The sequence below is a fragment of the Gambusia affinis genome, linkage group LG13 (genome assembly GCF_019740435.1).
Source record: "Gambusia affinis linkage group LG13, SWU_Gaff_1.0, whole genome shotgun sequence".
Lineage (NCBI taxonomy): Eukaryota > Metazoa > Chordata > Actinopteri > Cyprinodontiformes > Poeciliidae > Gambusia > Gambusia affinis.
In genome coordinates, this window is record NC_057880.1 from 3,983,600 (window position 1) to 4,000,821 (window position 17,222).

Genomic DNA, 17,222 nt, shown 5'->3' on the forward strand with positions numbered 1-17,222 from the left:
GTCAGAAGTGAAAGACAGACTTGCTCAGGTCATGTCCACAGCATGTGCTGCTTCTTTAGCTGCAGATAACGGACATACCTTCTTTGACAGTTTGACTCTGCTGTGTTGAACTGTGTGCTCACACAGCCGCAGCATTTATTTGTCTCCTAGAAGGTCTGTCTCTCCAAGGATCTGGATTGAACCGGCTCAGCCTGCTGTCTCGTGCTGCTTGTTTGGTCTGGTTGTTGTTCTTGGACCAAAATCCCCACTGAGACTCTTCAGGCAGGTACGGAATGACTGTTTTGATTCATATCTTTGGGTTTGTTTGTATTTGGGTGCTGCTTTTCACGAGCCTTGAAAACAATGAGCTCATTCTCAGCCAGGCAATGACTGACCGTAGTTGGGCCACACAAGCTGATGTTCTGGGGGGGTAGCATGGAGCACAGACGGGATGTTTCGATTTGGAGGTTACTGTTCATTTTGTAACATTTTCATGATCGGTTGGACTGAGTTTTGTTGTCACCTTCAGTTCAATCTCTTTGTTCTGATTCTTTAGAGTTGACTTGTTCATGTTCCCTCCCAGCTGCCATTCATCAGTGCAATCACTCACCTGTTTCTACTCCAGTAATGAGTCTCTGCCTGTAGTGTTGTAATTTATGCAGCTGATTTTTGACATTTCAGTCTTTGGCACATCCTCCTGTCTCCCAGGTTTGCACCTTGCTGAGGTCATCTGCAGGTTTTGTAAGTATGTTCTTGTCATTGTTAAAGAAAAAAGAAAAACCTCACTCCCAAATCTTACCTCTCTGCTATCCCCTCCCCCCACCACATCACTACTCAAACTCCAAACAGGCCTGGATTTGGATCAACAAATGCATTAGCTTTGGATTTTCAGGGAATATGTCAGGGCAGACCTAGGTAGCATCTCATCACAGTGCAGCTTCTTCTTCCGAGCAATTTGCTTTCCATGTCTTGTAAAGACGTTCTGTGTTAACAGGCTCCTGCCTGTGCTTTGCTTAGAGAAAAGCATCACCATCTCTCAAATGTAATTACGTCAACGGGGATCAAAGCAGAATGAATAAAAAAAAAAAACAAACAAAAAAGAGAGAATATATTATCTTAAAAACTTTAAATTTCTCATATTCGCAGACATAACTTTTAATCTTTAAAGAAGGGGGTCAGCTGAGCATCTTCAAGTTGTTGTGTCATTATGGTTACTTTTGAAGTGGATTCAAAACCACAGATCATTTTTAAGGGCTTCTTCCGTAACACGAGTTATTGTTCTACGATGCTTGTTGTGCCGGTATCAGAATGATGAACCTAAAGCCAAAACTATTGCGTGCTTTTATTTCCACTCTTCTCATTGGCAGCAGATTAAAAGGCTCTGGCTCACTCGGTCCACCTCTCCCCATGAGGAATTCTAGCTACAATTGCTCATCCTTTAGCTATTATCTTGAACAGACAACACCCTGGTTGGTTTCTCCTGCCAACAGTCATCGCATTGTACTTTTCTGCTGGATGGACTGGGTAGTGACTCATTTGGTTCTGATATTGAAATTGCCAAGAATTTTGGACGGCTTCCTCGATCAACTCCTAAAACAAACATGGCTAAATAAAATGTCCAACTTGTACATGATGGGTTTTCTCTTGCAGCTTCACTGCATGAGCTCAGATTTATTGCCAGCATGTTATATTCCACTGGACTGCACTGAGGATCACTTCATTACAGCCTTTAGCAAATTCTAAAATCCAAATGATCAGGTGGAGAGTCTGATCAAAAACTGGGATTTTACACTCCAGAGAATTGTACAGTAAATGTTCTCAGAACTGAGTCGGCTCACATCCGAACCTGGGGAAAGCGATGCATGTAGAGCTGATGTTGTACATGTCTGCTTCACACGGTTGCAGAGACGGAGAAACGGTAGGCTTCCAAGATTATGAACTGTATGTGGTCCAAGACGGGGGAAAAAAAACCCAAAAACATTTTAAGATTTTAATTTTCTTTTTCATGAAATCCTAACCCACATCAGAATATTCTCCCTTCAGCCCTGATATTTCAGCATCACCCAGTGTAGTTTAAAATGATCCAAATGTCCTAACTCATCCTCACATCAGTCATGAAATATGCAAATTTTTTTTCTACATTTATAATTGAAACATGTAACATTTTTCAAATCGGTAACCAAATGCTTACTTTTATAAATGACATCTCTATGACAAGTATGTCATAGATTCCAGGCTGCATGCTTGAAGCCATCAAACAATGTCTCCTTTACTGTTGTGATTAATGTTGATAAGTTCAATAGGAGGAATAGGCGTATAAGCTTTGCCATTCAAGTGTTGTAATGTGGTCGTCTGAAATTAATGACACTGAAAATACACTCAAAACAGCTTTTAGCTCTGTAGGGAAGAGACAGTATTTTAGTATAATTTTTAAACCGTGAGATACAAATTCTAAACGGGAAGGATAGTCCAATAAAATTAGTGGGGGAAAAAAGAAACAGAAGAAACCCTGCACTGCTTGCTTTAAGACAGTGGATTTGTTCCCATCTGTAAACCTTGTTCTCCCTTAAAAAGGAGTGGTCTGTTTCTCTCTCTTAGGCGCGCTTCCTAGCTTAGGTTTCGGCTGCTTAAGAGACCAGCCTAAAAGGTGTGTGTGTAGGAAACTGTGCTTTTTGCAAATGAAAGAGGGCGCGAGAACGGGGCGGTCCTGATGCTGTCCGACTCGTTCTCCCAGGTCATTCCAGGCATTTAACAGGCCAGTTCCGCTCATCCCAACAAAGCAGCAGTGATACCCTGAAGAGTGGACATCTCTGGCAGCGCGACTAGGTGAGTCCCTAAAGTATGTTGCCTTTACTTAAGAGATGGTGATTAAATCATGATGACAAGATTTCTATTTTCTAAAGGTGTACAATTATGTATAAAACTGGCCTGTAGTTTGGTTTAAATGGATGGAGTTTATGGTAAATGCATCTATACTAAAAACATCTTTTTTTTTTTTTTCATTTGGGTTAAATTATGCAGCTATGCGGCCTCACTCATTTTACACCAGGGGTTTGGTGATTTGGAGGAATTAGAAAGATGTTGCACTGTCTCCACTTGTAGCTCAAAACACGGATGTGGTCCATACACTCATTTAAGATTTTCATTGTTGTTGTTTTCATGTACCAGTTTCTGGCTAAAATCCGCTTGTGTGCTGCTTTGCATCTTGGATTACGCTTTGACTTGTTTTGCTGTCAGGGTATGACTCTGCAGATCAGACTCACACCCAGTGGTTTTCTTTAAGTCGGAGTTGATGTAAAAGACGTCCTTCTATTTGGACATTTCATTAGAAGTGGATGATGCCAACACAGCTGAGGAGAAAACAAAAATCTCTAAAGCTGTGGTGACCAGCTACAGTTTTAGCTTTAGTTAATTTCTTCATGGTTTTTATATTCCACTCTGTTTATCTGAGGTTAATGTTAGTCAAAGCAAAGTTGTTGTTGTTTTTTTTAATGTTTCAGCACTATAAATCAGTCTTGATTTTTATTTATTTTTTCATGTTTGAAATTTCTTTTGCAATCTACCATGGCTACACTTGAAGCCTGGACTGTTGTTGTTTAATGCACCTTTGCACAGAATCGGTGTTTACGTGTGAAAACACTGAGGCGCGGTTGGCAGGGCTTGTGTGTGTCAGCCAGAATGCATCTGAACCGACAGGTTTGGATGGACACATTCCCTTCACCCAACCAGGCAGAGAGTTTGGATTCCTGAAGTGTGAGACAGTCTAAACGTGGGTGTTTCTCTGTCAGGCAAATTTTATAGCTTCTCAAAAAAAAACCCCATAAAAAATTTACTTAAGATGTAGCTACCTGAAATATCTGGAACTTGCTGGATTTTTACTTTGCTTTTGGATCCGTTGCCTTCAGAATCTCTGTCAACTCTTTTTCATTGTAAAGGTACAATTTGGACTTTTTGCATCAAACTTAATCAGTCACTGCTGGCAGGTTCAAGCTTTTCATGATTTCCATTTAACGTGAAGGACGTTGTAGCTCTAATTAAATTATTAAACCAATACATGGCTACTGCAGGTCACACTCAGCAGTGCTTCACACAGAAGCCCAGCAATTTTGGAATATAAAACCAGATTAGAAACTCTGTTTCATAATCTTAGTGGCATCCTCAGATTTAGAGGTAAAATAGATTTGAATTCAACTCTTGTTGTTGTGCTTCTATGTCAATTTATCCAACAAAGGTTTTTCTATGTTCTCTTTTAGGGTGAGATTTCTTTGATTCTACATTTTGATTGACATTTTGTCATTCATTCTGTGACATGAGGGCATAAATAGAAAAAATGGTAAGTAAAGAAATGTATAATAATGATAAAGATGTGGCTATAAACACGCCTCACTCTTTTTATTTATTTATTTATTTTCTTTACCGTTTACAGAGCGGGGAAAGCAAGAGTGCAAGTATTTCAGGAAGCCTGGCTCTGGGTGACTCTGGGGAAGGACTCTCTATTAAAGGGAATGCAGATAACACTATTGCTGCCAAAAGTGACCTAAAAGCAGGTAAGCTTCAGACCTGCAAACTAAAAGATTAACATTCTGCACAGTGTGTGTGCTTTACAAACTTAAACTTGTATCTCTAATCAGTTTCTTTACTCATTGTTCCAGAGGAGGATATTGTCGGAGCCACAATAAATCTAAGCAACCTCAACGAAAGTGATGTGCGGAACATCCTGGAGACCCTAAAGCCATATGAACACAATATGAAGGTTCTGACCAAAAAGGACCTGAGTGCTGGTGTTGGGCTTGACTCGTTTGGACTGGGTCTCAAAAACTCCACAGAGGTAAGTACTATTGTTTAGGAGCAAAAGTGACCAGACTGATTCAGTTCTATTAACAAAAATAAAACTGAAATTAAAATAATTCTTTAGTACAGGTAATACTGTAGTGTGTGGATCCAATGTGTGACTAATAGTAAAGCAAAGTTGAGATTTACTTTTTTTTCTTTCGGCAAGTCATATCTTAACCTATGTTTTTATATTGCCATTTTATAGGGGCTATTAAAGTCAGATCTTTCACTGGATTCATCAGCTGACCTGCCAGCAGTTTCCTTCAATGGCCTTAGTGGAGGGCTAAATGCTGAACATGGAGTGGGTGGTAAAATAACTGGCCCCACTCTCAACGGAGACCTCCCCAAAGTCAGCCTTAATAAACCTTCGGCCGATGCTGGTGCTGCAGTCACAATGCCGTCTATAGGACTAACAGGATCAGATATAAAAGCAGATATAGACGGCTTGCTTAAAACGCCTGATGTCAGTGTGTCGGCTCCGCAAGTTAAGATACCAAATGCATCCTTGAAAGTTGATAAACCAGATTTGAAATCAGGTGAATACCAGTCCCCAAAGTTAACATTGCCAAACTTCAAACTCCCAAAAATTGAACCATCAAAAACAGGAATGGATGTTTCTGGTGACTTGGATCTTCCATCTGTAAGTGGAAAGGTAGACGCACCAAATCTCAACTTATCAACTCCAAAGTCAAGTGTTAGTGGAGGGCTAAATGCTGAACATGGAGTTGGTGGTAAAATAACTGGCCCCACTTTCAATGGAGACCTCCCCAAAGTCAGCCTTAATAAACCTTCGGCCGATGCTGGTGCTGCAGTCACAATGCCGTCTATAGGACTAACAGGATCAGATATAAAAGCAGATATAGACGGCTTGCTTGAAACGCCTGATGTTGGTGTGTCTGCTCCAAAAGTCAAGATACCAAATGCATCCTTGAAAGTTGGTAAACCAAATTTGAAATCAGGTAAAAACCAGTCCCCAAAGTTCAAAATGCCAAACTTCCAATTGCCAAAAATTGAACCACCAGAAACAGAAATGGATGTCTCTGGTGACTTAGATCTTCCATCTGTGAGTGGAAAGGTAGACGCACCAAATCTCAATTTATCGACTCCAAAGTCACATTTTAATAAGCCAAATTTGGAATTCAATGAGCCAAATGTAAATTTGAATGAGCCTGATCTAAAATTTGAAGCCCCCAATGCTGATATTGAGGGACCTTCAGGCAAAATCAAATGGCCACATTTAAAATGGAAAAGTCCCAAAGTTAGAGGACCAGATACTGACCTAGATGCTGAAATCTCAGTACCTGATGCCAATGTGCCCATGGCAAAAGTTGATGGGGACTTAGATGTTGACATTGACTTTCCCAAAGCACACATTAAAGGCCCTGAGGTAGATGTTGATTCCCCATCTGGTAAAATCAACTGGCCCCACCTAAAGTGGAAGAAACCAAGATTTCATGGCTCAAAGGATAGTTTGGATATAGATGCAAGTATTGATCCTGCAGATGCTAACCTTTCTCTTCCAAAGGTGAAGGGGGAGTTTGATCCCCCAGATGTTGATATAAACCTACCAAAGGCAGATATTAAAGGCCCAGACCTTGATGTGCAAACCCCAGAACTTGACATAGAATCTACAGCTGGTAAAATCAACTGGCCTCATCAGAAATGGAAGAAACCAAGATTTCATGGCTCAAAGGATAGTTTGGATATAGATGCAAGTATTGATCCTGCAGATGCTAACCTTTCTCTTCCAAAGGTGAAGGGGGAGTTTGATCCTCCAGATGTTGATATAAACTTGCCAAATGCGGATATTAAAGGCCCAGACCTTGATGTAGAATCTACAGCTGGTAAAATCAACTGGCCTCATCAGAAATGGAAGAAACCAAGATTTCATGGCTCAAAGGATAGTTTGGATATAGATGCAAGTATTGATCCTGCAGATGCTAACCTTTCTCTTCCAAAGGTGAAGGGGGAGTTTGATCCTCCAGATGTTGATATAAACTTGCCAAATGCGGATATTAAAGGCCCAGACCTTGATGTAGAATCTACAGCTGGTAAAATCAACTGGCCTCATCAGAAATGGAAGAAACCTAAAGTTCCAGGCTTGGCAGTAGATGGAGATCTAAACACACCAGATGCAAATCTTGCATCTCCAAAAATTGAGGGTGATATTAATGTTCCCAAAGCTGAACTGAATCTCCCCAAAGCTGACCTCACAGCTCCAGATGTTGATGCTCACTCAGGAAAAATCAACTGGCCTCATCTGAAATGGAAAAAACCTAAAGTTCATGGCCCAAAAGCCGAAGTGGACGCAGGTTGGAATACACCAGATGTTAATCTGTCAACTCCAAAGATCGATGGTAAAATTAACTCACCAGACGTTGATCTGAATTTACCGAAAGCTGATGTTGACATTGGGAAACCAGAGATGGACATTAATCCTCCATCTGGAAAGATCAAATTTCCCACCTTTAAGAAGCCAAAGGGGTCACTCTCTCGACCGAAGGTAAACGGTCCTGATGCTGACTTAGATGTTGATCTCTCTAGTCCTGATTTTGATCTCTCAGCTCCCAAGATCGATGGTAAAATTAACTCACCAGATGTTGATCTGAATTTACCTAAAGCTGATGTTGACATTAAGAAACCAAAGATGGACATTAATCCTCCATCTGGAAAGATCAAATTTCCCACCTTTAAGAAGCCAAAGGGGTCACTCTCTCAACCGAAGGTAAAAGGTCCTGATGTTGATTTAGATGTTGATCTCTCTAGTCCTGATTTTGATCTCTCAGCTCCCAAGATCGATGGTAAAATTAACTCACCAGATGTCGATCTGAATTTACCTAAAGCTGATGTTGACATTAAGAAACCAAAATTGGACATTAATCCTCCATCTGGAAAGATCAAATTTCCCACCTTTAAGAAGCCAAAGGGGTCACTCTCTCAACCAAAAGTAAACGGTCCTGATGTTGATTTAGATGTTGATCTCTCTAGTCCTGATTTTGATCTCTCAGCTCCCAAGATCGATGGTAAAATTAACTCACCAGATGTTGATCTGAATTTACCTAAAGCTGATGTTGACATTAAGAAACCAAAGATGGACATTAATCCTCCATCTGGAAAGATCAAATTTCCCACCTTTAAGAAGCCAAAGGGGTCACTCTCTCAACCAAAAGTAAACGGTCCTGATGTTGATTTAGATGTTGATCTCTCTAGTCCTGATTTTGATCTCTCAGCTCCCAAGATCGATGGTAAAATTAACTCACCAGATGTTGATCTGAATTTACCTAAAGCTGATGTTGACATTAAGAAACCAAAGATGGACATTAATCCTCCATCTGGAAAGATCAAATTTCCCACTTTTAAGAAGCCAAAGGGGTCACTCTCTCAACCGAAGGTAAACGGTCCTGATGTTGATTTAGATGTTGATCTCTCTAGTCCTGATTTTGATCTCTCAGCTCCCAAGATCGATGGTAAAATTAACTCACCAGATGTTGATCTGAATTTACCTAAAGCTGATGTTGACATTAAGAAACCAAAGATGGACATTAATCCTCCATCTGGAAAGATCAGATTTCCCACCTTTAAGAAGCCAAAGGGGTCACTCTCTCAACCGAAGGTAAACGGTCCTGATGTTGATTTAGATGTTGATTTCTCTAGTCCTGATTTTGATCTCTCAGCTCCCAAGATCGATGGTAAAATTAACTCACCAGATGTTGATCTGAATTTACCTAAAGCTGATGTTGACATTAAGAAACCAAAGATGGACATTAATCCTCCATCTGGAAAGATCAAATTTCCCACCTTTAAAAAGCCAAAGGTAAACGGTCCTGATCTTGATCTCTCTGGTCCTGATCTTGATCTCTCTGGTCCTGATCTTGATCTCTCAGCTCCCAAGATTGAAGGTGAAATACACACACCAGACCTGCATCTAAAGGCACCCAAAACACAACTGCAAAGCCAAAAGTTAGATCTCAATGCCAAGTTGCCAAACACTGAACTGGAAGCACCCGATGTCACAATAAAATCTCCAAATTTGGATACCAACCAACCAAAATTAGCCCTTAAAGCACCTGATGGACAGATAAAAACACCAGATCTAGAATTAGATCCAGTTCTTGGAGACTTCAAAATGCCTCATTTCAAGGTGCCAGCACTTGATCTTTCAAGTCCAAATGCAGGAATTGAGGCACCCAAAGTTAACTTGAACAATCCTACAGCTGATGCCAGCATTTCTGTTCCTGCAGTGGAACTGAATGGACCAAAGGTGGAAGGACCCAAAGTTGACATTAACGCTCCAGATGTAGCTGCCAATGTTGAGAAGTCCAGATTCCCACATTTCAAACTGCCAAAGTTCAGCTTTTTAGGACCTAAGCTGAAAACTGAAGAGGTCAATGCCAGTGGAAGTGATGGTGATGATAACAATGATGATGATGATGCTTCAAATATTGAAACTGATGTTCCTATCTTTAGATTACATTCACTACCCAAATCAACCTTTGATGGCTTTGGTGATGTTTTTAATGCATTTGGCTTATCAAAATGTGACGATGAAGAACAGGACTTTGTTGTAAGAAAAGGAATAAAACTACCAGTAAGTAATACAGCAACAGCAGCGGGCAAGATTGATATTATGCAGATACTGAAGTTGTCAAAGGAAAAACCCTCCAGTGTCTCAGAAATGGAAGATGCTAATCTGAGACTTGCTGCTCCTAGTTTAGATGTCAGTGCCTCTGCAGAAGCAGAAGATTCCTCTCTAGGTACTTTAAAAATAGAAAAGCCTGGGTCTGTAGAGGGTTCAGCAGATGAAAATCAGAGACTATCCCAGGGTCTTGCCAATATGCTTTGTCTTGGCTCTGATGATCCAGATACTGTCTGACTCTTAAAAACTAGGACTCAAAGCTGAAGTGCTGTGTGTGTGTATATACTTGTACTTAAATCAATTCAAATCTGTTTGTACTACAGTAATAGAATCTAGATTTTGTTTAATGAGCTATGTTGATATACCTGTTATTTATGCAAGCTTTTTTCTAAACTTTTTCGTTTGAATACATTTTTCCTAGTATAGTGCATGTTATCAAAGTGCACAACACTTTGAGTACTGCTTTACCATTTAACATTTTAAGATCAATTTGTGAATGTAATTGTTGTTGCTTAATAAATCACTGAAACATCCTCAAGTATGATTCCTTTGTTTTAGAACCAAATGCTTTGCCTTCAAAGAGCTACAATGGAAAGACAGAGTACTTGCAGTGTAATTCTGTTTCTAGAAATCTCAGCTGTCAAAAATTTGTATGTTGATGTGAATTTCATTGAAATATAAATTTAGAATCATTTAATGAGATTAAAAACCTTGTTGACTTCTACATTCTCTTTTTCAAAGGGGACATAGCAGATTCAAAGTCAGACTTAATTACAAAGTACCAACTTTATTTGCCAAAGTTACAACCACCTGCCATTTTAGGCTAGCTTAAGGTAACCTGAATATTTACAACTCTCTTGTTGATACACTGACATTACTTATCTTCTGTCTTTCAACCACTTTGAAAAGCTTTTCTTGTCTCTCCAATATCTTTATCTTTCACGTCTTCCGTTTTCTGTTTTGTGCCCCGGAGTTTTTTCTGCGCCCCATCTTTAGCTCCCTGTTGTCGAGGCATTACTGCAAATTTAAAGGAAAAAAACGCGCCTCGGCGCGTGGACGCTGCCCAAGCTACCTGTATGGGAGGGGAGAGCGGCTGGCAGGGGGCAGGGGCGCTAATCAGGGCTGTTCCTCTGTTATTGATCATTTCATACACAAACAGCTGTTAAGTACATAAAATGCTGACTAGGAAAGACTTCCCCACGTCGTTTTTTACACCCCCTCTAGTGCAGCGCCCCTATGCGTTGCATACGCTGCAGCACCTTTTGCGCCACTGTCTACATCTCATTGACAAGGGACACTAATTAAGACAGGAAATATTAGAGATTTTTAAAAATGTGTCCTAATTCTTCTATTTGCCAGGTCTTCCAGCAGAGCAGTGCCACTGCATCTGCTGTGCAGCGCTTCACACAAGTGTCACCTCTATATGTAAATGTTTACAGTAATGAGTCAGCACATCAGCATATTCTCCCACCATCAATTTGTTTTTTATAGATCACAATCTTGGCGTGGAAAGTGGCGTACTCCTGTTTCAGTTTTGTGCTTACACCACATTTACAAATGAGATCCCAGAACTTCATATCAGTTAGATTTGCATTTAGCTGAATTGCTCACGTGAAACAAGGACAAGCTGAAGTCAAACATGACAGATACTGGAGAGAAAACAGCTAGGGACTCATGCATAAAGGAGCATGCAGCTTTAACACAAAAAGTTGGGGGTATATTGAAAAAGAGAATATTGAAAAGAGCAACACACCAAATAATTCTGCTGTATAGAACTGTGAGAAGGCATGTGGCTGCACATCTTTCCTTTGTACATCCCAATTTGCATGAAATAGAGAGCTCTGTAATGCTGGGAGTCACAGAGTTCAAGGATGATTACCTTGGGAAATCTGAAGTGGCTAATAAGCCAGTCATTGTCACATGGCAGCAGGTCAGAGGGAGCGCAGGCTCCCGCTACATCCTTCCACTGGTGATGCCGCCGCTATTCCACAATTATGTGCATCTTTGTATAGTTATTAATAGGCTATTTTGATCTGTCCACCTTAAGAATAATCATAACTGACTTGTGTGGAGTACTGACCTGATCTCGTTTTGTTTTTCAGTGAGATTATTTGCATTTCATGTACATCGGTGCACATTTACATTTTACATTTGTAAACACGTCTATGTTTAGACGCATTTACATGTAGATGTATTTAGATCCACATGTGACAAAAACTGAGAAAATTTGCTGTTTTCATCCAATTTATGTTTTAACATCTTTTTTAGGTGTTATATTAGGCTAAATGTGGTTCAGTTCATCAATTAGGTTTAAACAATAAAAGATTAAAATCAGGAAAAGCTTTGGGTTCAATACTACTTGAATTAAAAAACAATGGAGTCAGACAGGGTTATTGTCCAAAAAAAAGGTTTGAGCAGCTGTCGCACATTTGTCCAGCAGGTCAAAAGTTTATTTACATATACTTTCATGCAGCGTTCATTTTTGTACAAGGCAACTTGTGCATGAAACATTGCATATGAAACGTTTAAACATGAGGTTCCTGACGCTGCATTCAAGTACAGTTCGGACATTAGGTTGCTGAAATAGCGAAACGACTCCAAAGTGATTTAAACCAGTTTTATTCTCAAATATGGGCACAATGTCATTTAAAACATATTAAACATGAACACTGACCGTTTTCAAGTGACTATATTGTTGTATATTCTGTGTGAAAACACAGAATATACAACAATATAGCATTGGCTATGCTTGCGTGTACTTCATTCACTGAACAAAAGCCAACCAAATCTCCAGTCAGTTCTTAACTTTTCACTTTTTTAATGTTTGGAACAATAAAATCGAATTAATTTCAGACATTTGTCTTGATTGAAGCTACTGAGAAGTACTGAACTGTGATTTTAAAATTCGAATAAGTATGGAACTGTAATAGGGTATAACTGTAACTGCAGTTATACCCTATTAAATTTAGTTTTACAACATGAGGAGGAGGAGAGGTTTTTAATCAAAGCAAGCAACGGGAAAGTATCCGGTATCTCCTGGTCTGGGAACCAGTATGTCAAACAGCCAGCAGTTCACACTCAGTCCTAACAGGAATTCAACATCAACCATTCCTGTAAAAAGTATTATTTTAGGGGTCTGAGAGGAAGCCTGGAGAAAATCCATCCATTCACAAAGCATGCAGAGACAATGGGCCGCACAGCTGAGGTTTTCATTATAGAATATGTTGCTGAGAGGTGACAATGCGAACCACTACAACAACCAAACACCGGTGTTAAATCTGTGAAAAGGACCGTTTTGTACTTCTCCAGCTCTTGTTTCACTGATGGCCAGCAGCAGTCCTTTCTGCCTACAGCATCGCCACCCGCTGCAGCTCTTGGAAGATACTTGGATGATATAAGTTACGGCAACATTTAGCTTCCCTTTGGGACACAAACAGTATTTTTGAATTTCATGGAATTGGCTGCGTTATGGTCAAAGCAAGTGTTGTGATACAAATCTCATCATTCATTGTTGTCTTCATTTCTCTTCAGCTACACAGCAGCACTTTAGATGAGCTGCGTCGTGTGTTCGTTCTGACTTTCTATTGGAAGAGGTGTGAACCGTCAGACAGCTCCCCAAAGCACCGACACCACAGGCGGAGAGCTGAAGGACAGGAGTCACTCTGTTACCTATACGTCTGTGTTCGACGTTTCAGAATCATGCATTTACTATAGACAGTGTTAGTGACTGGAAGATCGACACTCTTCTTCCTTTTTCTGTTCCTCATCTGTTTTCTTTTCAAAGGTTCGTTTTCTAAGAATTTGCCTAAAAAAAAAAACCAAACAAACAAAAAAAAAAAACACTTGTAGCTTGGATGCAAAACAATATAAAAGAACTCCAAAACATGTACACCCTGGGAGAAGAAAATAAACAGATAAATATACATTCTTCAACTTATTAGTGAGTCTTCTGCCAACGTGACGGCCAGTCCTTTTCTATCCAGCTTTGGAGCAGCCGCAGCACGTCAATGCGCTGATAGATGCGGCACAGTTCGGTGAGCTCGGTGACCGTCTTCTGGTTGTAGCGCAGCAGGAACTCCTGGGTGGGGCTGTGAGACAAGGAGCCCTGGGTCCGATGCTCCAGCAGGGTGAGTTCGTCGTAGCTCATTCCCCAGCGGCTCGCAAAGTTCTTCCAGTTTTTGATGGTGCAGTGGTTTGGGTCCAGCTTCAGCCGCAGCAAGTCCAGCAGGTCTTTGTCGTTCATGAGGTCGCTGATCTTGGGCGGGGGCGCCGGGCAGCAGCATTTTTCACAAGGGCTGGCGAGAATCTGCAGTTGTTTGGGACAGTCTGAGCACAAAAGGGACAAAAAGAGGAGCTTACCTCAGAGGCTGTGTGGAACCCAGCCTGTCTCTAATATAGTAATCATTTTATTCATCATCACTGCCATAAGAGTCATAAGAGAGAAAAAAAAAATCTCATGGTCCTCCTTAGATCTTTGGATCATGTAAGTACAACTTCAGAAAACTGTAGTTTTAAATTCATTCAACCAGCCAGTTTCTGTAGGAATTATTGTAAGGAGCAGCAGCTGCAAATAAATGATGACTAATTATGGGGAAACCTCCACAAAAGCAGATGTTGATCTTAAGCTTGAAGTGTTTTTCTCTGAATTGCATTAAAGCAATGTAACCTTTCAGAAAGTGTGCGCGCCACTCAACACCGCCAGTTTGCTGCAGCTGTTGCGACTCTAATGGCAGAGTAGAAACTTCTTGTTACAGGAAAACTTTATCCACCGTCATCGGTGACCATGTTAACTAGCCTGAGTTTTCACAGCAGGCTCTGGTGTGGTGAAGGAGGGGGAGGCTGTGAGCAGCGTGTGCATGAGCATGATTGACACCGCTAAGACTCTACTCCTGGCTCTGATTGGTTGTTTCTGACCGAGGTGTGCAGTAGGGGGAAAAGAGGCGCTCGATTTTCCCTCCTCATGTTCCACTTTGAGGAGATAGTGAGAGTTTTAATAAACATGTAAAAGACAGTTTTCTTTCTTTTAAGATATTTATCGACTGGTTTAATAGATGACCTAATTTATTTATTATGGCCAATTGATTAAATATGTCATTAAATCATACAAAATACAAATGAATAATAGCTGATAATGGAGGGTTTCCATTGGTTTTCCTGTGTGCTCATTGGAGAGATTTTAGAATGAGCCGACAACATACACAGGAGATTACCATCCAGATTATGGAAGCTGGCATTCCATGTAGCATTTTGAAATAAACACTCCAGACAAAAATTGCAGTTTTCATGCTTTAAATGGTTCTGCAATAATTATACATGGCACATATTGTTTTATGTGTCAAACAGAGCACTTTGCTTTCAGACTGCAGGTTCACTGGTGATTCCAAGAGGATCTAAAAGTAGAATGGGAAGCAGATCCTTTAGTCATTAGGATCCAACTTGACTCTCTCCTGCTATAGATGAATCAGTTGATCCTTTCTTTCAGCGTTAACCTCGTCTCTGTCTTACAGTCACTGGTTGAGGTCTTACTAACTTCCCTTTACTAACTCTTTCATTCTCCATCTTCACTTCAAAACCCACACAGTTTATCTGTGTTTCTCCTCTACATGAAGCCTCTAACGGAGCTCCTGTTGTCGTTAACTTTTGACTTCACTTTACTTTTCCAACCCTAAAAATTGCTGATAACCTTTTTATTCGGTATGGATACTAAACCAAACTTGACTGTATGGTGTAATAACTAGGGTCAATATTAAAGGGTGTATGACTGATTTGAATTGATATTTGTTGTAATGTTGGCTTAAGACGACACGTGAATTAGTGCGAAAAAACAAACAAAACTGAACTGAACTGAGTTAAAAAAAACAAAACAAAAAGCTGTACCTGGTGAAGTGGATGTTGGGCAAGTGCAGTCCTCCACATCTTCAACTGGCTACAAGCACAGAACATACAGGTTACATTTATTCATATAGTCATTTCTACCTATACAGGAATCTTACACACTTGGCAAGAACAAAGGCTAAAATAATTATAATTAAAAAAAACAAAAAAAACAAAACCCAAACTGAATTCACTCCTCCTTGAAAAAGAGGTAGTTGGATAATAACATAATCTACACAAGATAATTACAGGGTGATAATTATCTCTTTGAATCCATTAAGAGAAATCCTGTACTAGTGTTCAACAGATATTACCAGCCGTTTCATCCAATTCTACATTAACCCATTTCATCTAATGCAATCACTTATTTTTGCATTTTAAAAAAAAAAAAGAAGACACATTTTGTTGATGATTGATTTGAAAAAGCAACAAAAATAATACAACCTGTATACATTTAATATGAACTGTACATATGATGAATTTTAATGTAATACATGATTTGAGTGAAACAGTGTTGACAAGATTTGATCTGATGTAGATGATGTGTGACACCACAATGCCTCCTCCACTTTGAAAGTTTCCTGAACGACGTTTCTTCCTCTGCACCTCGACATTGTTCTTTTTAGATTGTGCCACCTGACAGGAGGACTAACAGCGGAAAGCCTTTGGCATTATTTAGGTGCACATAAACATAGTTATTTAAAAGTGTTATTAATAATACCTCGTGATGAAAAATCTGAAATCAGAAATGCCCAGTCTTAAGATAAATTAAGTGTGGTTACGTCTAAGTGACAATATTCGGAGCTATAAATCTATCATGTTTCATGTTGCTGTGCTTTGGATCAGACGCTACCTGGATGCTCCTACTGTGAAACATGTTGAAACAGAAACCCAGCAGTGCATTTTTTTTGTACATCAAGGATCTGCTTCCATGTCCTGCAGGGACGATATTTCATCAATACACATTTGCGAATGGTCAGATTTTCTTCCCCACTTTCAGCTGATGACTTCTTCTTCTTCTTCTTTTTCTAAAAGTGTCTTACCATCAAAGCTCCCTTTGAGAAAGTTGCAAACCACAGACTGATGGAAGCTGTCTTTCTATCCTCAGAGCTGCTGCTCTGTTATTAGAGGAGCTTGCAGCTGCACTGCGAACCAAAACCACAACCTGTTTGCTCACAGCACAGATTAAAGAGGAATTAAACGCCGCGCATCGTTCTCAGACCTAAAGAGGAAGGTGTGGTAGGTACGTTCTATACGGGGGGAGAAAAACTTTCCACCACCAATCCTAATTTGTCTAAATATTGACGGTTCAACATGAAAAAAAAAGAAGCTCCCATCGTGTGTTAGTTCAAACACATCAGGGAGCCACAGTCAGATGTTCTCATTATGAAGAAAATAAGAATACCACGACAACAGCAAAATACACTCATTAGATTTATATGAGAAAGATTGAACAGATTTCATTTAAGCCACATGTGTCAAACTCAAGGCTCGTGGGGCAAAATCAACAAATCTCTGCACTTTTTTGCGTTATACATAATTAGGAGTTTATTGGAGATTTTTCTCGAAACTTGTCAAAAACTTTCTTAACAGCTGAACAGCTGCCTCAGCCTTAAATAATGTCAGATTATAGTCCATGATCAATCAGCGAGTAATAAAAAGTTGCATTTGTCGACATAAATAAGCGCAAATATTTCCAAATTAGTGCCATAAACACTTTGTAAAACAATCATGAAATCCTCAAGGAATTGAAACGATGTTCCACATCATTTAATTTTAAGATCTTATTGATATTTTAACAATTTGTGAACGGCTTTTAGCAATACGTTCTGGCATAGCTGGCCCTTTAAGAGCATTCGTGACCATGACTTGATCCAAAACGAAAATGAGTTAGACACTC

The 17,222-nt window shown here is 39.9% G+C and overlaps 2 protein-coding genes across 4 annotated transcripts in view; one reads left to right on the forward strand and one right to left on the reverse strand.

Annotated features, from left to right (window-relative positions):
• The first annotated feature begins 660 nt into the window (after positions 1–660).
• Positions 661–9,981, forward strand: si:ch211-125o16.4 (neuroblast differentiation-associated protein AHNAK). Of its 3 annotated transcripts, none has more exons than XM_044137101.1 (7): positions 661–720; positions 2,714–2,805; positions 4,233–4,312; positions 4,406–4,526; positions 4,632–4,807; positions 5,018–6,449; positions 6,657–9,981. In XM_044137101.1, exons 3-7 carry the CDS (start codon positions 4,310–4,312, stop codon positions 9,683–9,685), a joined length of 4,761 nt encoding a protein of 1,586 aa, XP_043993036.1. In that variant the 5' UTR covers positions 661–720; positions 2,714–2,805; positions 4,233–4,309; the 3' UTR covers positions 9,686–9,981. The 3 variants fall into 3 exon arrangements, with proteins under 3 accessions (XP_043993036.1, XP_043993034.1, XP_043993035.1); XM_044137100.1 differs by adding an exon at positions 2,578–2,626 and having other exon boundaries at positions 670–720; positions 5,018–9,981; XM_044137099.1 differs by having other exon boundaries at positions 5,018–9,981.
• A 2,070-nt stretch (positions 9,982–12,051) lies between these two features.
• Positions 12,052–17,222, reverse strand: part of edaradd (EDAR-associated death domain) — a 29,113-nt gene continuing 23,942 nt past the window's right edge. Inside the window, exons 6-7 of the mRNA XM_044137104.1 lie at positions 15,326–15,374; positions 12,052–13,774 (exon numbers count right to left, since the gene is read on the reverse strand). Coding sequence (XP_043993039.1) covers positions 13,386–13,774; positions 15,326–15,374 — 438 coding nt within the window. The 3' untranslated portion in view covers positions 12,052–13,385. The remainder of the gene's footprint in view (positions 13,775–15,325; positions 15,375–17,222) is intronic.